Below are 25,578 nucleotides of genomic sequence, written 5' to 3' on the forward strand. Positions count from 1 at the left end.
GAAATCTTAACGTATGACAAACATTTTGATTTATTTATTTAAATATTTGCAATATTCTGTTCTTTAACATGACTTGACACATTTGACAATATTAATCTAAATGTCACTTTATATGGAATAATAATAATTAAAAAACCAAAACAGAAATTAAATACTTAAACAAACAAAACTAAAAAAAAATTAACAAATACATACATATGTGTACTGATCATATTAAAACACTGAAAATGACAACAATAAATATTTTGTTTAATTCATAATGCATTTGTGCGAATCAAATAACAGTCTTTAATGAAAAAGCAAAGCAAATATTTATTTGTGTAACAAACTCCTATCAAGATCATGTCCAGGCCATATGTGTCGCAAAACTGTTTAAACTGTTTTCAGTTTAGAAGTCTATTTCCCCCCATGTATGGCGACATCGTGCAAAACTGTAATATTCATGAAGCTACTGTTTATTATTCTACTGTATTGTTTATAATAATACCCTACCCAGTAAAGTAGGCAACATACATAGCTGGTATGTTTGTAACACTGGCATACTGATATAGAATTGGTCAATGTGAATGAAGATCTTTAAAATAAAAACAAATTTTCTCATTAGAATAGCCTTTGATTTCTCGTTTTGATTTAGGACATATTCAATTCTAACATTATTAATAATACATTTAAAGTTCTCACTTTCAAATCTACTACATATTGGATCGCTCATACTTATGTTTGGCTCATATTTCTACTTAAATTTTTATTTATTTATTTATTTCTGTTTGTTTTTTCGAATCATTTAACAATGTTTATGCTTTGGTTAGCGGTTAAAGATTGTTAAATACGATTGTATCTAGTAAATATGAGTTGTATATTTCATCTGTTTATGCTTGTATTTGTTGTTGTATCTACATAAATACATAAATTGTTGTAGGCGAAGATAAAATTTAGTTTTTGGTTGATTTGAATGTGTCAACAAGATTTTTATGACAAATTTTTGAGACATGTTAAAAATGTAACACTTTTCAGTTTCGTCCGGACAAAAACCAAACTTTTATTAACGAATTAACTTAATGAAATACATAAAGTTTGATTACAATAGAGACCACAACCAAAAAAAACGTATTGTGGCTGGCGACATCTTTTCCAAAATTGAGTTTATTTTAATTTTGCTACTCTCTTTGGAGATCGTCTCATTTGTCTTAACGTACGGTCAGACACAGCTAATATTTGACATTTATCTTCAAATATTTCATTGCCTGAATCTGACCACAAATAATATTTAGAGCAAACAACAAAACAGATGATTTTAGTCAAACAAAATTATTTGCTGGCAAAAAAAATATTAATGTGAACATAGTGTGACCACTAACTATGTATATAAATACCTAAAAAATATATAATTTGACCTTGGAAATATTTTTAAGGTTAAAACACTTATTTCGAATTGTAAAGCAATTATTTTATTAAAGTTTTATTGAATTTTGTTATCATATAACAAAAAATTGAATTTGAATAGGAAAAATGGGAAAAAGGAAAAAACTCCCGGGGAATTTTTATTCATAATTGGGCTGATAGTGAATTTAATTTTTCACTTTTTATTTGACAAAACTGCTCCGAAAAAGAATCACTAATATATATTTTCCGTGTCGTCACACTATATTAAATACTTTCATGAAATAATTGTTTAATCAAATAGAGCAAAAACAGAAAATTGTTTGCTCAGCAACCGGAAAAATGAAAGCAGATTATTTAAATATTTTTGGTACTAAATTAAACATTAATACATATTCAATATTTCTTGAACATTTCTTATTTAAATTATGTTCACTAAAAAAAATTGCAACAATATGCAAATGAATTGCAAAATCCAATAAAAATTTACCCAAAATGAAGCGAAATATTTGCTGTTTAATGGTCACTCATTGGTCACATTACAAGAAAGTTTTCTTATCGGCAAATAAATTTGTTTGACCAAATTCAGCTGTTTTCTTGTTTGCCGTTAATTGCCAAATTTTTTGATCAAACTGTTAAATGATTGAGACACACTTAAAAGTTTCTTCATCGCATTAATATTTGTCATTTTATTGGGGTTAAAATATATATAAATGTTTCATATCGTAATTAATAACATTGTTCATATTTATGTTGATTAAAATTGCATTTGAGTTACGAAAAATTGTTGTGTGTATGAACAATAAATGATAATGAATTTTATGGTACTAAATTCAAAAATAACACACTTGGTAATTTCTATCCAAAAAGAGACGATGCACAGTGGGACAGAATATAAGTCTTTTGTTTAGAAAAACTCTTTTGTTTAGAAAAACCTTTTTCAGATCACACAAAACTAATTTCAAATCAATATTTTTTGTAAAAATCCAAAAATAAATGTACTTAAAGCTAAATATTACAGTAAGTTTGAATTTTGTAGATTTTCCGTCAAAAGCCCATATAAAAATCATGAGCTCTGGAATAAATAATGTTTATTATTTTCTAACAGAAACAATTTTTTAAAAAAATTTTTAAAAAATTTCAAAAATTTTATATCGAAATTTCGAAAAACCGGGTTTTTCTCCTCGAATAGTCGGTTTTTTCTAAAAGTGTGTTTTTATGAGTTTTACCCCCATTTTCTCAATATCTGGTTATCGTTTTCTAGTAACGATAAACCTCCAATTAACATTTTTTTTGTATGAGAACTGTCAGTTTATCGTCACTATAAAAAATAACCAGATGTTGAGAAAATGGGGGTTAGTATATTAAAAACTTAAAAAAATATTCAAAATTCAAACAAATAAAACAAATTCTTCAACTATTTTAGAAGACTTTTTATATATAGAAAATGTCACAAGTGATCTGGAAAGCCTGAAAACTTACTCAATGCTTTGTTTTCTATATGTCCTACAAACACACCAAGTAAAAGATAATTTTCAATTATTTATAAAAAAAAAATCGATATACTCCAAAGCATTTAAACTGTGTTTTATTTATTCCTAAGCTATTATTTTAACTTCATAAGGTCTTAAAACTTACTTACGTTAACGATCTTCAGGTCAAATTTGACCCAAATAGAAAAAAAATTTTTTTTAAAAAAAAAAAAACCCAACGTAGTTGTTGACATTTGAAATTAAATTAAAGTCATAAAATATCAAAAATATCAACCACTCATTTTTAGAAAAAATGCAATTTTAATTTCAAAATGGGTAACATTTTACCCGATGACCTTATGAAGGATAAGAAAAACAGTAGTTCAGCAAGTATGATGAAAAGAGACAGATATATATTAGAGCTAGCAAAGATATATTGTAGTGCTACCAAAGCTCTGAAAAAATGTAACATAATCATAAACCTAAGATAGTTGTTGACATTTGAAATAAAATAAAATATCAAAAGTTGATACTTTTAGAAAAAATTAAATATTAATTTCAAAATGGATCAAATTTGAACCGAAGGCCTTGTGAAGTATAAAAGAAGTAATCAAAATTGTTTTAATCACTTTTTTTCTTCTTATTTCTAGGCGTTGTAATATTATATATATTTTTCCAAAAAACCGGTTAACCGGTTATTATAAAAAACCGAAACCAAAACCGGTTTATATTAAATTGCAATTTTTCGAAGAAACCGAAAACCGGTTTCTTAAAAATGTCGAAGAATCGATCACCCTAGATCCATACAAAATTTAGCAAAAATAACTTCAATGTAAAAAGAAATCACAAAACGATTTTTTATTTGGATCGGTTCGTATTTGACCATAGCCCCATATAAAGTCCACATCAGAAAATCTCTTAAATACGTATAAATCTTTTACAAATATCATTATCAAACTAAAACTCGATAAACGGACCATAATTGGTCATAGCTCCCATATAAGGATCACTTCCGAAAAATACATTAACAAAAATAAATATCGAAATCGAATCAACATTTTACATAGGCCAAACTTTGTTTAGTCAATAAAGAAGTTTATGCCAAATTTCGTCCATATATCACAGCCAGATACTGTTACTACTTAGATAGAGACTTCACATGAAGTGAAAAGCCTTTATAGGGGGGTCAGACGGCATGTATTGCTTGTGTATTGGGACATGTATTCGACACATATGGAATTCCATGTGCATGTCAAAATTCACTTTATACATACGATTCATAATTTCCACGTTCAAACGTACATATGTAATTGCATGTGACATAACCTCTATTAGTTTATATGTTTGTTGTTTTTAACAATATATTAATTTAAAACATTTTTAAATAACAATAAATATATTCAATGCAATGAAACTTATTTTGTTATGATTTTTCTTTACTCTTTTTTGTTTTTTTTTTTTTTTTATTTTGCACTCACACAGTGTTGTATTTCAAAATACAACACTGTTATACACACGAAAATAGAACATGCTCTAATTTCAAAAATGTCACGAGTAATACACATGTATTTTACATACACAAAGTTTCATATGGATCACACGGTATGTATATGTTTACATGTGGAAAAATGTCCCAATACATGGCACAAAACACAAGCAATACATGCCGTCTGACCCCCCTTTTAGCCTTCACTGGTTAATCATTGACCAATCAAAATTAAGCTTTAACTAAAGTCATTCTGTATAAAAGCGTTTTAAACCCAACTTGGACATATGGAATCCAACTGTGAGGAACGGCGAGCAATACCACTGATCTTATACAGAGGGCCCAATCAAAAATTCTTAGGTCCATACATAACTGGTACACCATGCTACGAAATGAAAACATATATAGGGACTTACACGTACCATTTGTCAAGAATGAGTTCGATTATGCCCGTATAAAATGCATTATAAGACTACAAAGCCACCTGAACCAGCTTGGAAGACTTCTCTGACTCAGAGACTAATGCTATCGAGGATTCGTAGAGCCGATCTTCCACCCCGCTAACTAAGGCCCAATTTTAATTCTAGTTATAAGATTTAAATAGTTATTGTTGGGCCTATGAAAGACAGATTCAATAAATAACGCTTTGAACAAACAAAAAATCATCTATCATTATCTTCGAAATTCGACTCAGAAAGTGATCCTAAGCCGATTAATATACTGTTACGAATTTGCACTAGCGATTTGAATTTAACGGAATGTGGCAACTGCCAGCAACATTCATAGTGTTTATAAACATTTCTATCAGTAAAAGCTTCTACTTATCAACAATGTTGATAGTATGCGGTTGTTAGCATTGTTTTAAAGTATGGCAGCACTGAATGTTTAACATAGTAGTTGTCCGTTAAGATCATTGTAGAAGGTTCACGAAAGATGGCGTGTGTATAGATAGAGGGAGAGGTTGATGTCGTGGATGAGTTTATTATAAGCGCTGTTAGAGTTAAAATCAACTGTCTTGTACATTATAAAGTGTGTCTATATTTCTGCGAATTTATAAACGTGTATAAAAACACTGAGTGACTATTTAATTCTGCTGTTGTTGTACATTTGAATAAATAAAGAGTTGTTACAAGTTTTAAATTACTAAACCTCTTTTATTTGCAATCAAAAGTATCCGATTTATTTAAAGGAAATAAACCAACGTTTTAAAAAGGTTAAAACGTAACAATACTGTATAGCGGATGTTGGGACGTTGAAATGTAGGGTATATAAATCATTTCTGAATATTTATAGATCCAGGAAGATAAACAATAAATAAACCCGGTCACCCTAATCTCACCTTTCAGCCGCACACATAGTTGCATGTTAACTGACACTACCAACCAGCATGTTAAATTTTACATGATCAGTGCATTGGAAATGACAATAACACTGTTAAAACTAACATTTGCAAACCGACAGTATTACGCCAGCAATTCTAATGTTAAATGTTTATTATTTCTCTTATTACGAACATATTATATGTACAATCTTAACGAAGAGATCTTGTATTAGATACTATAACTATTATTACTATGAATTTAATGACCGATGTAATTGAAAATTATATCGTTTCAGCTGCAATTGCTTTAGTGTTAAACTTAAGGTTTAAATTACACCAAAAAAAAATACAAAAAATAAAAGTGTGTTAAAAATAAACTTACCAGGCATTTGTTGCTAAATTAGCTAAACTGGCTGATGCAGTGGCAGCATTTGTGGTTGTGCTGCTGCAATTCGAGTTGTTGCATTTGCTGCGCATTACCAATTGCAGCCAATTGGGAATAGTGGGTCTTGCCGACGGTTCAGGTGTATATCTGAAAGAGATGATGAAGATATTACATGAAAATTTAATTTAAAATTTGTGTTTAATTTTAATAAAAGAACAACAGCATTGTTTAAATGATAAATCGTTTAATTAATATGGTGATTTATCATTTAAGCAATCTTGCTGAGCTTGTTTTTAATAATAACAATCATGTTTTCTTGATTTCTTAATGTAATTATGTTTAATTAATTAAAAATTGAGAATAATAACACCGGATGCTAATTTAACAAATTAAATTGGTAATTAATCAATAAATATATAAGAAAATTTAAACATTAAACCATAACATAATTAAATTAATGTATCGCTACTATACACATCTATGAATATGTGTATTTCGGAAATAGTTACCTTATTATCGAATTACATTGTTTAGCATTGGGCATGGCAAATATCTCACTGGCCTGTGATGATTTCTCTAATACATCATCTACTTCGGGTATTGGAGGCAATTCATCGCTGTCATTTACATCCACTTCAAGGCTTGAAATTGAACTCAACGAGTTGCGTGCTGTGTTTATATCATAATGTGATCTAGACGATGTTGAATGCACTTCCGTATCGTTTTCGACAATGTCAAATTGATGAACATCGAATTTGATAAACACTATAAAATCGGAAACACAAGAAAAGGGAAACAAAAGAAGAAAAGAAACAAGGCGCAAGAAGGTAGCAACACAACAAATATTATAGAAAAGAAAATAATGGAAATGATGACAAATGAAAATGAAAATGACCGATTTGATTGGGTTCGAGATCTTTCTTTTTTTTTAATAAAACACATAAATTTTGATGAAAGTCTTTAGTGTGTAATAGAGTTCGAAAGTGGGCAAAAAAACATTTATGTAATTTATAAAAATCACAAACTCTATTTCACACTTTTATTAATTTTCAAACAACAGAAAAATCATCTCAAAATATATTTAATTAAATGTTAACCCCCCCGCCCTATCACATCTTTAACCTTCATTTCTAACTCACATTTTTCCAAGGGTCCCAGTTTCTTGGCCAAGTTGAACATAATTTCGGGTGTCCAAAAATCTGGTATACGTGCAAACACTGAACCGGCATCGGCTGGCAACTGAAAGCCCAATTTATGCAAGAGCAAGACAAATGGTTGATACAGCATTGTTGTGGCCTGCTCATTGTTCCACTGCACCACGGGTATGGAATTGTTTTTTACTGTAAAGAGGAAATGTTTAAAATGTTAATAAGTTTCCAAAAGTCATTAATAAAACTAAATTTTAATAAGAATTTAGATATTTGTATATAGAAAAGTTAATTAAGCGACATCCTTTTGTCAGTGTCAGTTTTGGTTAAAATGAGTTTTAAACAAGTTAGAGAGCTATATTCGGCTGTGTCGAATCTTATATACCCTTCACCAAATTATACTTCAAAATACATATTTTAAATATTTTTAGGTGAACAAAAATTTTTTTTTCCAATTGTTATTTTAAATTTTTTTTTTTTAAATTTTAAAAAAATTTATTTTGTTTTTAAAATTTTTTTTTTTTGGTGAAAAAAGAAAATTTGGGTTAAAAAATATTTTTTACGATTTTGCCCCTTTGTAGGTCCAACTTACTATGGTCTTACATACGTTGTTGCAAAGGTCTTTGAAATATCTATCATTAGATATCCATATTGTCTATATTAATGACATAGTAATCCAGATATAGGTCAAAAATCGAGGTTGTCCTGGTTTTTTCCTCATATCTCAGCCATTTATTGACCGATTTTGTTGATTTTAAATAGGAAAGCATGTCTAACAGAATTATTGAAGATTTGGATCACGAAGATATCTGGGGTCTTCAGAAAATTGATTTCAACAGACAGACATGGCTTAATAGACTTAGCTATCTATAAGGATCCAGAATATATAACTTTATAGGGTCGGAAAATTATATTGTGGAAATTACAAACGGAATGACAAACTTAAAAACAGCAGGTAGCCTATGGACCAATACGTGGTATCAGTATATCAGATTAAGACTGCCATAATAAAATCAGCAAAATCAGCCATTAAGGGCTGAGATATCGTATTAAAAAAGCACCAAATACTGGAAGAAATACTTTCTGAATTGTCTGTGTTAAAATAATCATCCAAATCGTACATACTTCGGAATATTTCTAGAATAATCAGATGCGAGAATAGAGAAACTTTTGATAGCCATTTTACCTTCTCAGCACAAGAAACTGCAATCACGCATAATCTGAGAAATAGGATTAAGTTCCTCAAGGCACTAGCCGGCAGCACTTGTGGTATGGACAAAGAAACCTTGCTAGCAACCTACAGGACGATTGACCTGTCAGTGGTTAACTATGCTGCCCCAGTATGATCTCCTTCGTTAAGTGATACTCAGTGGATAAATATTTCAAGCTGTCAAAATGAAGTCTTAAGAAACACCACAGGCTGCCTCCAAATTACCTCCGAACACCATCTTCACGAAGAAACTAAAGTTCTATCGGTCAGGGAACATATCATGTTGACGCAACAGTTCCTTCTGGGATGTCGCCGGAGGATTCATTCAAACTTCAACATCACACAGTTTTAGTCTCCCCCGAGGCATGTCAGACAGGACCCAAGAAAATACGAGGAGAGCATACCGAGGCATGTGCAGGAGCCATTTGATCGCATCTCGTTTATGACAGCTTTGAACGACATTCATAGAGACGCCATTAATTCTGCGGTAGGAGGATACCGTATGAATGTCGTACTTGAAAGTCGCCCACCACCGATAGCAGACGCCGAGAAGATTCTGCCACGTAAAACAAGAGTCGTTCTGGGACAACTAAGATCAGGAAGGAGCAACAGGCTTAATACCTTCTGTTCCCCCATAGACCGTGCCTTCCTCAACTTATGCCTAGCATGTGGTCAGGATCCTCATGACATGCTCCACATATTCAAGAACTTATCATATTATGGTGCTCTCGGCTTAAGGCTTATCATAATCTGAGAACAACATATTATGATAAAATTATTCATCATAAATATGGTTGCCACAAACATATATATGTTTACTGTAACCATATATATGGTTGAGACAATCATGTGAATCGTAAGTTAACCATATTATGGTTACCACAATCATGTAAATGGTTACTGTGACTATAATATAGTTAAAAAACTTGTAACACTATATAAATGGTTACAGTAACCATGCCCAATTATATTTTTTCTCTGCGTGCAGTAATATAGTCAGAAGGTTGGTATACGATCGAAGAAAGTAAGCCCAGAATTTCCACGTGGCCATATGTTCTCGATCTCCAACATCCAGATGCATGAAGCCACGATGTGCTGCAGGCGGAGGTGGGCATTATGTGAAAGTCTATTGGAAAAAGGTGCAGTATAGTGTTCAGTGCCTCGAAAGGACTAGTTTTTAGTACGCCTGTTATGCCAATGCGGGCTGATCTCTGGGATTTATATAGTTGGTATAAAATATAGTTTCTTTCAGTTGCAGTCCACCATACAAGAGATCTATAAGTAAGAATTGGACGTAGTATATCCGTATTTTTTACCAAACATCGACAGGTCTAATAGGCCACCGTAGTCCTCCTAATCCTGTGTTGAGTAAACAGTAAGAGTCCAGGATAATACATAGATATTTTGCATTATTTAAAAGGGGGATTTCGCAGTTTTTCAAACGCGGAATTCTGAATTCTGGAATCTTGGTCTTTGTTATAAAAAGAACGAGTTATGTTATGCTCGGTTTTACCCCAAGACTACTGGCTCAATTGTCGAGAAATTGTCACATCCGGAAACAATCCTGATACAAGTGTCACCACATCGCCCGCACAAGCGACAACTTTTATAAATTTTTTGTCTAGTTCTATGAGAAGCGAGTATGTTTTGAACTTACATATGCAATGATAAGCCACTGGTTCCATAACAAAACTCAAATTCTGATGATCTTCGCGCAATGGATTATTTTTCAAAATCAGCTTAATATAACAGCATTCGAGTAAAATTTTCTGCAGCCAAACAAGATGTTGCCCTTTCTTTTCCATGATAATTAAATCCCGCAAAATCTGAAAGTATAACACAGTGTTAATAATAAAACAAAACTCCCCATATATTACCCCAAAACTAGTATGTACCTGTATGTCATCAGAAGGTTTGCCTTTGATGGGTGTATCCTTTATATCAATACCCGATTCGGTAGTGCACGATGTGGGTGTTTTTAATAAAGTACGCTGATATTCAGCATCCTCAAATTTCATTAAATCATCATATTCCACCAAAGTAATAATATCCTGAAAATAATGAAATATTTGTTTAGTTCTTCTGATGTCAAAGAGAGTAAGATAATGAGAGACTGTCATACCTGTTGCAATAATTGCTGAATAATCGATATTCTGGACTTTTGTTTGTTGCCATTGTTGGAAAAGAGTTTGACAATCTTGCCCACTATATCATTGTGCTTCTTGCTTTGTACATAGTACCAATACAGGGTGTCCATTTCCTCTTGAGTCCAAGTGCTATTTTAAGATAACGACGATTAATGTAGATTTGATAAATATAAAATTAAGAAATATTTTAAATACAATTTGAAATGTTTCATTTAAACATTGAAATACAATAATTCTTTACAATATTTTTTTTTATAGGATTTTCTTTAAAAAAATTAATTAATTGAAATGTTAAATTAACAAATAGTTTAAACAAACACTCGCAAACAATAACAAAGTTAAATATTTAAGTTCAAAAGATTATTTTTTAGCTTGAAAAGAATTTAAATAAAATAATAATAATAATTTAATTTAATTTCAGACCATATTTAAAAAACAATTTGTTATTGGTAATTAAAAGCAACGATGAAACGTATGATCCACATCTGCATCCATATCATGATATTACTCTCTGCAACAGCAACCAAATTTAACAGCCAATCAAGGGATGAAAGTTAAAAGAGAAATCAGTTTCTGTAACGTCAATACAACTGGCACCTACTAAAGACAAAAGGCTAAGGAAGAAGAATTTTAAATCCATAAACGAGCGATTCCTTCTGTAAAAGCAGTTTGTTTTAGAGTTGAAAACATTAAGTTTCTGAGAGCATAAATACATGACATGGATTCAAAAAGAACAAAGTTTAATCAAAACAAAATTATAAAAAAAACAATAAAATGTATGCAATAAATAAATTCATAAATAATTGTTCTTTAAATATCCACGTGTATAGTTTTTAGATAAAACTATCTAATAAACCAATTAGTGTTTAATTAAAAGACTCAAATTAAACTGAAAACCAACATAAACTCTCTAAATTAGCTGGAAAATATTGTAAACGTATTGGGTTTTGTATTTTAATATAAATTTCTTTTCTTTTTTTCAAAATTTTGGCAAACAATGATTCTTACCACATTGTAGTTTCCATATTAAGTTCTTTAGTTAGTTCTGTCAGCGATGTAGACGGCAAAGTTAGGGGACTTTTTTGTGGTGTATTCATGAATTTGTGTATAACATATTCAATTAAATCGGACCAATCCTAAAAGGAAAATAATTATTTGATTATATATATATTTATGGAAATACTATTATTTTTAAATCTTAAACTTACATCACATAGCTCATAATCGGCTTCCCATATACGTGAATATGTTTTCAATATGACCGGCTGAAAGAGGGTACCAATTTGTCCCAAATCACCACCAATATGATGCATCATGGTGAAAATACAATCGTTGACAAATTCTCCATTATTATTGAAATCCTCTAAAAGCATTCCATAGAAGTGCATTATTTCCAAAGTAGCAAATCTGAAAGGATATAGAAATTATTGTGAATTCCCATATTATTTCTTACATCTTCTTTATTATTAAAAATAGTGAAACAAAATTAATTAAACCTAAATTCAAAAGTTCTATATAGAATATACCAATTCCAGAGAGTCGGTAGTGTCGAAGTGCCTCCCTAATAGGGACTAACTACTTAATTGATCTTTTTCCAGCTTCCCAAACATTTTCATTGTATGTCGTTTAGAAGAAGCCTAGAGAATTGTTGGAGCCTGAAAAGCCCACGTTTGTAAATTACTACAAAGCCAAATGGAAGAATATTTAGAAATATGTAGAACGTTTGGAGCGATCTTTTACATGCTAGCAACCGACCCCACCAACAAATTGAGCAACTGACGGCAGAAATTACTCGTCTCCTCTGAGATCTACAAATACAAGAGACTTGCTTAAAGAAATTGCCTAATGGGAAACGGGTATTAGAACCCGTTTCCAATGCTCAGTTGGTTCCGAAAAGCTCTTGTACACCATAAAAACCTCGTAGCTATTGAGTTTAATATTTTCAGCATACAGATGCGAAAGAATTTGTTGCAGAGTCGGTTTAAAGGCGGAAATTTAAGGAGAACCAAGAATATCCAAAAAGATTCCGACCAACATTTCTTCGGTCGCAGTGAAGTGAAAAAAATATCTCAAAGTTAAAACTTTCAAAAGAAATCTTGTTCCTAATGCCATCACTCCTAGGTCTCTCTGATCGCAGCGGAAAGTTGTCCCGCATCATTCCCATTCTGAAGCTATGTATACCTGCTACTCTGAATCATACCGCCCGATATCCTTTTTTTCACCCGTAGCTTTTGGAATTCTTACTATTGACATCCCAACATTTCTAAGGTAATCGATCGCACTCGTCTCAACTACGCTGCCCCAGTATTGATATCATACTTCAGCGACGATCAATACTCTCTGCATTTATGACGATCGTGGATCATCAGTCAATATAATGTGTTGCTGATCAGACAGATCCTGATGGCATGCCACCAGCTTTGTCACTACAACCAGGATACCCTTCACCGACATTTCTGGATGGACTAGCGGCGCTATTATGAGAACATCCAGGATGTCTTCCCATCTGATTATTCTTAACGAATGCACAGAAATAATTGTATTAAACTTAAGCGATAAATGGCTATAGATGTAACAAGTCCTGTTAGAAAGTGACAATACCCACTCATTGTACAGTATCCTTAACTTTAACCTTGAATGGATTAAAACTGGTTTAAATGAGGAAATATAAGAAGAGCCAAGAATCTCAAAAGAGATTCCGATTCGCATTCCTTCGCTCGCAGTGAAGTGAACAAATTATCTCAAATTTAAAACTCTCAAACCACCGGATTCTAGTGCAGGATACCCTTCAAAGACATATCTAGTCTTCCCATCCGATCGTCCTTAGCGAATTCACAGGAATAATGGTATCAAACCGAAGCCGTAAATGTCTGTAGATGCAACAAGTCATGTTCAAACACCCCCCGGTTAGCAAGTGTCAACTTCCAGGAAACATTTCTTGCACAGTTCACAGCCGGTTGGTGCAGTATCCGTAACTTCAACCTTGAACGGATTGTTCGCGGTGCTTTGAACAGTTGTCGTTTATTCATTTCCAATTCCATTGTTACAACAACATAAATTATCTTACAAAATCGCTCCGGATTAATTGTGACAAAGAACGCTGTTTCTTCGCATTCACCCAAGATATTGTAAAGTATTTTCTGCTGCCTGGGAAGCACTATTGATACAACTGGAGGCTCAGCAGCAGATACATCCAGTCGTATTAATTAGTCACGGAGTTAAATACGGTTTGGAAAAATCTAATATATCGAAACGAACCAAAATCCGATTATTTAACTCAAACATAAAATCTACTCAGATGTATGGATGTGATACCTGGAACATGGTATCACGTGATATATAATGTCTTCAAGTGTTTCTTAACAAATGCCTCTGCAATATCTTATGGATTTTCTGGCCTGTTACAATATCCATCAACCAACTTTGGGTGGAGGCAAACCAGCAGCCTATTAAAACGGAAATAATAAAGCAGAAATGGAGTTGGATAGGCCTTGACCTTAGACAGGAACCTTGACCTTAGACAGGAAGCAGACGAGTTGTGAGACCAGCTCATACCTGGAACAGTCATTTAATAACAGAGCTTTCGAGATTGCGGATGAACTGGAACGAAACCAAGCTTCGAGCCGACGAGAAGTGAAAGGAACATATATACGCCACGCAGTTAATCTTCTTAACATTTATATCATCTATATCCGATACAATATGATTTTTTTTTAACAGACACTAACTGCGAAGCGTTTTGCTTGTCTGCAGATACACCAAGAGTCTTTGACGGGAATCGAACCCGCATCTATCGGGGCACCCAATACAAGTTTCTTCAAAGTCTATTTCGTAGACCATGTACAAGTGAGGGCAAAGGAACTTATCAGTATCCATATGGTATCAAAAACTATTGATTTGTTGGAGCACTTGCATCAGTGTTTTACTGTTTTATAGATACTACAATAGAATTATGAGGGATTAGGGAACTTGTTGCTGATACCAGGAAACTAACCAATTGTTTCTACCAACTTATTAAAAAAACAAGTAAGAAAGTATGGTCGGTCAAGCCCGACCATATAATACCCTACACCAAGTAAATGAGTAAAAATATTTTTCTTTAATCAATAATTTATATTCATGAGTGATTTTCGGAAGTGGGCCTTATATGGGAGCTATGACCAATTATGGACCGATCGCCTTGAAATTAGGTCGTGATTTATGTCTATATTAAATTTAACTATGTTGAATTTTGTGTGTATACCAACATTTTTAAGCGATTTATGCACGTTAAAGTGATTTTCGTAAGCGGGTCTATATGGGAGCTATGACTAATTATGGACCGATCGTAACAAAATTTGGTGACGTGAATTTTGTATATATAAAACTTATTTGGAGCGAAATTTGTGTAGATACATAGATAAATTAAACATTTATGACAGATAAAGTCCAATTTCAAGGGGACTTTGTATGGGGGCTAGGTGAAATAATGGACCGATTTCAGCCAGTTTCAATAGGCTTGGTCCTTGGGCCGAAAAAGTAATATGTACCAAATTTGATCGAAATATCTTAAAAATTGCGACCTGTACTCTGCGCACAAGGTTTACATGGACAGCCAGCCAGCCAGCCAGCCAACCAGACGGACGGACGGACGGACATCGTTTAATCGACTCAGAAAGTGATTCTAAGTCGATCGGAATACTTTAAGGTGGGTGTTAGACTAATATTTTTGGGCGTTACAAACATCTGCACAAACGCATAATACCCTCCCCACTATGGTGGTGTAGGGTATAATAAAAACTCCAATACTCACTGTGATATGTGCTCAATCATCTTTATATGAATATTACTATTCGATTTTGTAACACCGTCCAAAATCAACAGCAATATATGATTTGTAACCACCAAATCCTGTAAATATTGTTTCGTATGCAGGCTGGGATTAAAGCGACGCAACAGCAACACGAACAAATTCCGCAAATCTTCGGTACTGCTGATTTGCAATTGCAACAGACGCAAACGTTCACGATCCTCATCGCTCAAGTGCGTTACTTTCTTATAAGTTTCTATTGCTTGCAAAAATTCCCGTATTGCGGTAACGACTAAATGCATACGACGTAAATATGGTTTCAAATCACTGCCCTCCTGTCGTGAATTCAATTCCAATTGTTCGCATAACATGGCACCCTCGTACGTTAAATAGCTGATGACATCAAAGGTGAGAATGGTATTTATGTGTTCCATATCAAGTTCCAGTTGGGCGGCAAATTTCAAGAAATACGTAACCAACCAAAAGAAATGTGATGTATCAATGGGAATTTTCTATATTAAATGGAGAGAGAGAGACAGACAAAAATAGTTATAATTGAAATGAAGAAGGAAAGAGAATTATTCACAAAGACACTTACGAGATTTGTTAATAATTGAGAGTGTAATTCCTCCACTAGATAACCATAGCCTTTAAGTAAAAAGTCTACGGTAAATTCCTTAAGGAGATTGGATATGTCCTCATCTGTGGGTGTATGTTGTACTAGACCCTTCATATTAATTCTACAGAGAAAATTAATCAGAAAAGTACGCATTTGGTTTTTTAATAGAGATTTGGCTTTCATAATATGAAAAGTTCCCAGGTTATTTATTACCACTTTGTTTTAGAAAATATCATAAGTACTAGAAGTTTTAAATGATATTTTAGTACAAAATTTATTTTATATTTTCAGCTGTTTTATTGAATAATGTTTCGAAAATAGTACCAATATTAGTTAAAAATTCTAAACATTTAATTACTATAGTCAACAGTTTTCAATTTCTTTCTTTCTTTTAGTCCTAGGAAACCCAAATTCTTGTAAAATTATTTATTTCTGAATGTATTCGTTTTATGAAATCCTTTAAAAAGTATTTGAAACCGCTGTCCGTGTCATCGATTTTATTTTCTCATATCTATTGTCCTAAACATCCGCCTATTTACTCTGGGAACCTTTATATTCTTTATTTTGCGAACTGTAACATATTTCACCATGCCCACAGAGAATTACTTGTTATACTTACAAACTACTTTTGCTTCTTTTCACCAATTTCTTACGTCTCAGTTCTTTCTTGTCGATGACGGTCAAAACAATTCGATGCTTGTTTCTAGCCTTCGAACTGCAGGGTGGTTTCTGATGTTGGGGTTTACCTTGTGGACCATCATCATCATTGCTGGAAGTTGAAATCGATTCTTGATTTTCGACTTGGGTACCGTAACCACAATCTGAAAGTTCGGATTGTGATGAGGGACACTCTCTTTTCTGGGGACCACAATTACCCATTGTTAGTTTGACATGACCCGAGTGGGGTGACTTTTGACACGCTTTAGGCGTGGCGTTCATTAATTCTTTATCAATAACGCGTGTTTTCGCTGTTAGCGTGGAGCTCTTAAGAGGTAATGCCGGCGGTGGCATGAAATTGGCAGCATCGGCCAAATTGGAAGTGCTAGAATCTTGTTCAGCTGGTTGTAATTGTTGTTTTTGTTTTGTGGTTGTGGATTTTTCCTCCGACAATTCTGGTTCGAAATTATTGCTGGTGGGATCTAAGACGTTTTCAGCTGATTGACGAGCATTTTCGTCCTCGGCCATTTCCATAATTTCACTGCCCTGTTGAGTTTTTTTCAAAGTAAAAACTTCTTCACAATCGGTGGCGCCCACATCGCTGGCTCCTTCGGAACTATCGACTTTGTCGGCCGGTACTCTCAACATAGAGTCTTGGTATTCTTGACCCTTACGACTCACCTCTTGTAAAGTGGCCTCGGTTTCTTCGCGCAAAGCTTGACGACGATCTTCGGAATTACCATTTTTACTACCAGCACTACCTGTTAAAGAACGATCCGTATTAAGTAAAGCTAGTCTACCTAAATGCCAACTACAATGTGATGACATCGGTATGCCTAACTCCTCATCTTCATAGCACTTACCATTATCGGATGAATCAGAGGTGGGATCTGACGTCAACATGGGGCTAGAATCACAACTGCCCTGTTTCGGCGGTGATGTATTACTTTCATTGTCCTCCGAACTTTCCGACAGCGAAGCCTCAAACCATAAATTTAATAACTTCTGCAAAGTGCTGACATGTTGATCTTTATAAATCAAGGCTATCAATTGCACCATGGTTACACCCCAGAAAGCGCGCTGCGGGCTGGTCATAAGATACAACAGTAACTTGTCTATGCTCTGTATGAACAGGTTCCACAAGATGGCATTTTGCATAGAAACTGGATGTGTACCGCCCGGATGATTGTGCGAAGTCGAAGGCATTAAATAGTTTGCATTCGATTCGGGAATATGCAGAATATTCCTCAGCAACAGCAGGCAATTGTTGATTTGATCGCATTTTTTCGGTGACAACTTTGAATCGGACTCCAGTATATGCTTCATGTAATCGACTACCGATTTCGTACTCTTCGGATCGGTGAAGGCTTCCTTGCTAGTGTGCAATAATTTATTCAATTCAAATATCGTATGTCTGCCCACCTCGGTGCGATACATGACATCAACTGAGAAGAGACACTCAACGGGTACGGTTAAATTTACCAATATACGTATAACCGAATCCAAAATGTCTTCATCCTTGGTATTCTCAAGCAAGGGTATTAAATCGGATCGGACATTTTTGCCGAAACCGATAGCTCTTCGAAAGGTCCGCAAAGTTTGATCTTCATAAGTGAGTTTATAATTTATTTCCTCCAGTGTGGCTGTGGAGTTTGTTTTCGGTTGTTTAGTTGTTGCTTGTATCATTTTTTAAGCTAGCTAGCTCACTTACCTAATGCGTTAGCGCTAACAACGTAAGCTTCTCCCTCAAGGGAGCCCAATGATGAGAAAGCACTATGAAGTTGTGGTGTTGCCAATAACCAGTCCATTACAAAATTGATGCGAAATTACGTTTGTAGTTTATGATCCTCATCGGTGGAATTCATTTGGATAAATTCTTTCAAAATAAAATGGGAGCTGCAAGTTGAAGAGAATGGTAAAAGTAAAATTAATTTATATGTAATGAAAATATTAATATTAAGAGATGTACATGTTAAAAGGATGTTTAATTTATAAATTCCATCTATGAATTTTGATACTTTAATAAGTCTAACTATTCGCGATCTGACATTAATGATTAATCTATAGGTTCAGCCCACCAAATCTAAAGACGTATCGCCCTTCGTAACATCTAATTTCCCTGAGCAGAGATGTATCAATTCATTAAACAATTGTACCTTCTGTTCACACTTCAGCTTAGTAAGCAGAAGTGAATTTTCTAACAGACTTCTTCGGATCAGAGTTAAAAAGGAATTAAAGGTTTCGAAAAAATAAACGTTAAATGTCTAGGGTTGTATGAAAATATCCAAATTTTAAATTATAGCTCTTTAAAGCTCTAAATATTTTGGCACATGAATTTGATTTTTTTAGAAAACTTATTTTGATACAAGAAACGTGTATCGTTCTGAATTTACTGTACATTGAGGAGTAGGTAATCGGAATGGTGACAAGAGCTATATTCAGTATGAGGCCGAAGGAAACAGGCTCATGGATTCACAGTGATTAAGTTCTATCGGACTACATGATAACCAAGTTATAGCTAAGACAAGTGGATAGTACAACTGGATCCGTGGAGTTATAAACTGTGGATCATATTCTCTTTGTTTTTGTACTCTTTACCAAGGGCAAGGGTATATATAAGTTTGTCATTCCTCTTTTAATTTCTACATTTTTCATTTGCGACCCCACAAAGTAGAAGCGAAGTCAATGTAGCCATGTCCGTCTGTCCGTCCTTACAAACATGATTGATACATCAATATTACGGGAATTCTTCCGACTCGGTTGCTATTTAAAATCGAGAAAATCGGGCCACAAATGGCTGAGATATAAGGAAAAAATCGGGACAACCTCGATTTTTGGCCTATTTTTATGTATATCTGGATTATTAAGTCATTAATATAGACCATATGGATATCTAATGATAAATATTTCAAAGTCCATGGCAGAGGTGTATATAACTTGGACCTACAATGGGTCAAAATCGGGAAAAATATTTTTTAACCCGAAATATTTTCACCAAAAAATTTAAAAAATTCAAATGAAATTAAAAAAATTTCGCAAAAAAATATTTTTTTACAAATTTTGAAAAAAAAAAAAAATTCAATTTTGTTTACCTAAAAATATTTAAAAATCTTATTTTAAAGTATAATTTGGAGCAGGGTAAGATTCGACACAGACGAAGATAGCTCTCTTACTTGTTTATCTTTTTTTCTTTTATTTTTCTTGAAGGAAAATCGGGCCACAAATGGCTGAGATATAAGGAAAAAACCTCGATTTTTGGCCTATTTTTTATCTATATCTTCATTACTAAGTCATTAATATAGACCATATGAATATCTAATGATAAATATTTCAAGGTCCATGGCAGCGATGTATATAAGGCTACAGTAACTTGGACTTATAATGGGTCAAAATCGGGTAAAATATTTTTTAACCCGAATTTTTTTAACAAAAAAAAATTTTTGTCATACATTTTTTTCACTAATAAATTAAAAATTTAAAAAAAAAAATTATGTTTTTGCAAATTTTGAAAAAAAAAATATTATATTTTGTTTAACTAAAAATATTTAAAAATCCTATTTTAAAGTATAATTGGGTGAAGGGTATATAAGATTCGACACAGACGAATATCGCTCTCTTACTTGTTTATCTTTTTTTCTTTTATTTTTCTTGAAGAACCCATGGGTCCCCCAGTGGATGAGTATTTTATTGTTTACTATTCTTCTTTAGTAAAATAATAGTTATAGTTAGAAATATTAACAATTTCTGGCCATCCAATCAATCCTAAAGTCTTAATTAAGAAATATCTCTTTCTAACTTTAGTTATTGATAATCAGTCGGGTTCCACAATAATTCCCAAGTCTCAACATATAATCTCCAAGTTGTAACTGATATAAACATATTGTTTCAACTTAAAATGTCATCGATTGTTTGAGATCTACTAGTGTTAAATTATCCAGAATGTCCATAAAAATTAAACAAATTTTATTAGTTTTAAACTCGTCAGATTAAAAAATTCGGAATAAATTCTTCTTAGAAATACCAACGGAGAGTTGGAATAAAATAGAATTTGGAATACAATTAGAAAACATCAATAATTCGATGGCAAAGACCTTCAGTTCGAATTCAGTTTTATAGTTCAGAATTGAATTCAAAATTTCACAAATTTACCAACCGATATTGTAAGAATTCATTTGATGTTAACTAGAAGAAGTATTACAAAGTATTATTTATATCCACATATTTTATAAATACATATTGAGAAATTAAATAGCTATGGAAATAGTTCCCATTTCTCTATGGATTTTAGAACACATTCGAATAAAATATTAAACTGTTTTAAATAAAAACTAATCTTACGAATCCAATTAAAAAGTTAATATAATTTATGAATTCTCACTATTACTTAACTAAGGACATCTATCCATCACTCATTTAAATTGAAATGTTTCTTTTAAATTTTTAAATGTTCTTAAATTCTAAAGAATTTCATTCTTATTATTATTATTTTATTTCATTCTTACTTACTTATGATTTTCTTTTTTAACGTTCAAACACTATATTTAAATCATGTTTTGAAAATAAAACATTATTTTTAATTCGCAGTCAACTTCCTTTTTGTCTACCTCAACCAATGACTTCCCTGGTACAACTAAACATTTCTAAACAATTTCATCCGTATTTGGAAACAAGGAATACGAAAAGCACACATGTTGAGAACACGCAGCACAGCCGAAGTCGTTGTCGTAACAATTGTTCAATGTGCAGTTTGCAACCTGAGTTCGAAATCAATTGTCTGATAAAAGGTGACCATGAATGAGTGCACATGAATTGGAAGATGAGCCAAAAAACAAACATAACCGAACCGAACACAACACAACCCAACAGTCGCACAACAATGGAATTCAAGTATAAAAATAAATAAGATGCGACGGCTACATGTGAAATAGTGTTGCAAAATTGTTTGCGAAACATTTACAGGGGATGGATAGATTAAGGAGGACATTGATAAGAATGATAAATAAAGCCATTACTTTATACTTTACTAGTACTAACCGAACCTTTTGCAGAATAAAGAAATTATCTCGTCCTTTCGTACTAAGATTGCCTGCCTACATATCAGAAATTTTGATACCAGATCTTTGTAAGTAAATATAAAATCAGCATGAATCTAGTAATATGCCATTTTCACAATCTTCCTTAGAAGAAAATGTGAATAATCCTGACTTTAAACTGCCGTGACTCAGCCATTTTCGAATCAATTTTCAGACATCTTTCTCTGTTTAAACGAAAAAACTCATATCTTTCAAACAAAAGAAATTAGTTTAAAAATATAATTGCCCAATTCACAATTGATGTCGTAGCATTGTATCGTTGTATGTCGTAATTTTTTTATTAATGTTTTGTTTTTGTTTCTAAAAATTTGTTTGAAAAATATTTACGATATACAATGCTACAACGCTACGACATCAATTGTGAATAACTTTGAGAATATCGTTATTTTTCTATAACGCAGTGATCGAGATCGAGTGTTTCCATACTTTATGGACTCAAACAAATCAATATTACTAAATGAGAACACCTGCAAGTATTTGCCGTTCGCCAATATAAGGCAGTTATAAATTTTCTGAGTGGGACCTTTTATGGGGACTAAGAAGAAATGTTGCCCGATTTTCTTCTTACTTTACAGTATAATTTCAGAGTACTTGGTTTGCCGCATAATCAGCATAATGACAGTATTCTGAGGGGACATTTGTATGAGGTCAACAGAGAATATGTGTGGAAAATTTCAGCCAGCTAGCTACTTTTGTTTGGGCCCTATCATGTTTTCAACAGACAGACAGACGGACGGACTTTGCTAGAACATCTAAGAATCGTATGAGGACTCAGAATTTATACACTAATGTGATCCTGCGACAACTATTTTCATGTGTTACAGACGGAATGACAAAATCATCTTTTCTGAAGGTGTTTATAATAAAGAAGGTAATTTTTGTTCTAAGGTCCCGCTAATCCAAGAACAAAATTATGAAAATGCCATTTTAAAATGTAATTTTTTATTTCTATGGACGATAAGCCGGTACATATGCATTCATAAAGAGTTTTTTGGCCAACCGCTTTCATATTACGAGTTCAACTTATTTCTCTGCTGTAACAGTAACGTTTTGTAAACACATCCACGTGTAAACGTGGCATGCTGCATGTATTTTGACTACTGACTAATGTTCCAAACATTCGTTTGTTTGTTTGTTTGTGCGAATGGACCAAGTGCAGTCATGCAAACGACTTCAACTGAAGATTAATTTTAGATCAGTTGATGCTTAAACAAATAATTAGTTTAATAATAAATGCAGATATACATAGAAACTGCATGTTTTTTTTTATACAATTAAATGGACAGTGATGCAACTTCAGTTGTACGATGGAAATAGATGAAATGTTGCAATAGGAGTGTGTAAATGGGGTTGATGTTTTGATCTATATTTAACTATTTTGAGTATTTAAAATACATGTATTGCATAAGTTTTTCAGTTAATTGATGAATGATGGATAACTTGAATAATAATACTAATAATTTATGGATAATTACATTACATTTTAAATAGTTAATAGTAGCTTTACATACATATATGTAAATACTAAAACTTACACAATTGTCACGTTATTTTAATTGCAACTGGATTGTCAATAATAATTCGTTTAACTTGTAAATATCCAGCAGCTCTATGCGACTGTACCGAACTAGTGATTTTACTTATCATTTAGGGTGACAACTAGTTACATAACTAGCTACCTGACTAGTTAGCTAGTCCAAAATGGCGGGTGTCCTAAGCCATTTTGGATTTCAATGAGACTATCTGACTATCTGGTTTCACATACCGGTTACAAAGAGTCAATTACCTTACTAGATACCTATCTGATTACTTGATTAGCTACATAGCTCCAATAACCCATTGCCTGTAAACAAACCTTCCTCCGACAACTCTCCAATATGTTGCAATATGGGTAAAATACATTTAAAGTGACTACACACTAGGTTACTTAGAGATACTAAAGTGACAACTGACTTCACGCAAGGTAACATGGGTTGTCAGTATACTTAAGCAAAAATTAAATCGTCGCCTCAATAAAACAATAGTAAGAATCTACATAACTGATTCTATATGTGGTCAAAATTTGGTGAAATTTTACTTCCACTGACCCACTTAAAAAGATCCATTGAAATATTACTTTTAAGGACGAAGGCCACAGTAGCCAGTTTCCTAATTTCTTGTTATATTGATATGTACATTTAATTTGCTATTAATAAATAATAATAATAATAATAATAATTACTTTTGTTCTAGATGTCTACTAAAAATTTTAAACTCAATTATTTCGAAATGGCAAACAAATTATACATTATTGTTTTATTAAGGGGACGAAGTAAATTGTATGAGAATTATATTAACACAATGTGTATAAGGACGATTTAGTAAGCTATATCCTGTTTTGATGATAGAAGAAAAAAGAACATTAAAATCTACGACTTTAATTCGATTAGCTTTAGTACTAAAGTTATTAGGTATTTAATTTGAGGTTCTCAAAACCAGTGTATCAGCCACAAGTTATCGGTCCATATTTTTAGAAAATTAATTTTTTATTTTCTGACGGGAAAAATAAAACTCCTCAAAAGAGTTTTATTTTATGACGGCTAATTAAAACTCTTTTTTTAGGAGTTTCTAACGAACTTTTATTTTATAGTTGAAAAATAAATATTCACTGTGGAATTGAGAACATTTTCTTAATATCAATCTCAGGGTCGCCATTTACTTTTTATCGCTGTCCCCAACCTCAATTACAAATATCCCCAAATATCGTTTTTCTTGAAAATTTTCCTTAGGACAATGAAACTACATAGTTTAAAAAACAAGTAAAAAAGTATGGTCTGTCAAGCCCGACCATACAATACCCTACACTAAGTAAATGAGCAAAAATATTTTTCTTTTAAAATATCAATAATTTATATTCGTGACTGATTTTCGGAAGTGGGCCTATGACCAATCACCATGAAATTAGGTCGTGTGATTTATGTCTATATGGAAGTTATTTATGTAGAATTTTGTGTGTATACCAACATTTTTAAGAGATTTATGTACGTTAAAGTGATTTTTGGAAGTGGGTCTATATGGGAGCTATGATTAATTATGGGCCGATCGTAACAAAATTTGGTGAAATGAATTTTGTATATATAAAACTTATTTGGAGCGAAATTTGTGTAGATACATATATAAATTAAACATTTATGACCGATAAAGTCCAATTTCGGGATGACATTTGTATGGGGGATAGGTGAATTAATGGACCGATTTCAGCCAGTTTCAATAGGCTTGGTCCTTGGAATGAAAAATTTATATGTATATATTTAATTTAAATTTTATTTATATTTAAAATAGCGACCTGTACTTTGCGCACATAGTTTACATTGACGAACGGACATCGTTTAATCGTCTCAGACGACTCAGTAATTCTAAGACGATCGGTATACTTTAAGGTGGGTTTAGACCAAACCTCTGCACAAACGCATTATACCCTCCCCACTATGGTGATGTAGGGTATAAAAAACGGTTTGTCGGTAAACCGAAAATTGGCGCTTCTTAGAAAACTGGTTTTAAATCGGTAGTTTATATATTAAACCAGACCAAATAAATGTTCTATATAATGTATAGACAATGATTATAATTAAATAATCCACCAAACATCAAATTTATTTATTTATTACCGATTAAATTAGGTATTATTAATACAATAATATTAAGGTTTCTTGAAGCCAAAATTTTTATGAATTAATGAAACTTTCTTATCGTAGAAATTCCTACTGCATCCCGCAACAAATCGTTTCAAATCTTATGGTATCATTTGTAACCCAATATTTAGCAGCAAATTTATACCTGACATTTAATTTGATAATCACATAAAATCCGATAATTTAAAAACTTTTTCCAA

General features: G+C 32.5%; 1 protein-coding gene across 3 annotated transcripts in view; it reads right to left on the bottom strand.

Annotated features, from left to right (window-relative positions):
• The window catches only part of tim (timeless), a 69,865-nt gene that overhangs the window by 26,703 nt on the left and 17,584 nt on the right, over nucleotides 1–25,578 (bottom strand). For 2 of the 3 annotated variants that reach the window (XM_065500957.1, XM_065500956.1), the window contains exons 2-13: nucleotides 18,326–18,510; nucleotides 17,478–18,257; nucleotides 16,577–17,375; nucleotides 15,937–16,078; nucleotides 15,342–15,850; nucleotides 11,758–11,956; nucleotides 11,558–11,685; nucleotides 10,525–10,678; nucleotides 10,060–10,453; nucleotides 7,184–7,384; nucleotides 6,554–6,809; nucleotides 6,042–6,191 (exon numbers count right to left, since the gene is read on the bottom strand). In XM_065500957.1, the coding sequence (XP_065357029.1) occupies nucleotides 6,042–6,191; nucleotides 6,554–6,809; nucleotides 7,184–7,384; nucleotides 10,060–10,453; nucleotides 10,525–10,678; nucleotides 11,558–11,685; nucleotides 11,758–11,956; nucleotides 15,342–15,850; nucleotides 15,937–16,078; nucleotides 16,577–17,375; nucleotides 17,478–18,257; nucleotides 18,326–18,422 (3,809 nt within the window). In that variant the 5' untranslated portion in view covers nucleotides 18,423–18,510. The remainder of the gene's footprint in view (nucleotides 1–6,041; nucleotides 6,192–6,553; nucleotides 6,810–7,183; nucleotides 7,385–10,059; nucleotides 10,454–10,524; nucleotides 10,679–11,557; nucleotides 11,686–11,757; nucleotides 11,957–15,341; nucleotides 15,851–15,936; nucleotides 16,079–16,576; nucleotides 17,376–17,477; nucleotides 18,258–18,325; nucleotides 18,511–25,578) is intronic. The other variant, XM_065500958.1, reaches the window with a different exon arrangement.

Source organism: Calliphora vicina, chromosome 2 (genome assembly GCF_958450345.1).
Source record: "Calliphora vicina chromosome 2, idCalVici1.1, whole genome shotgun sequence".
NCBI classification, from domain to species: domain Eukaryota; kingdom Metazoa; phylum Arthropoda; class Insecta; order Diptera; family Calliphoridae; genus Calliphora; species Calliphora vicina.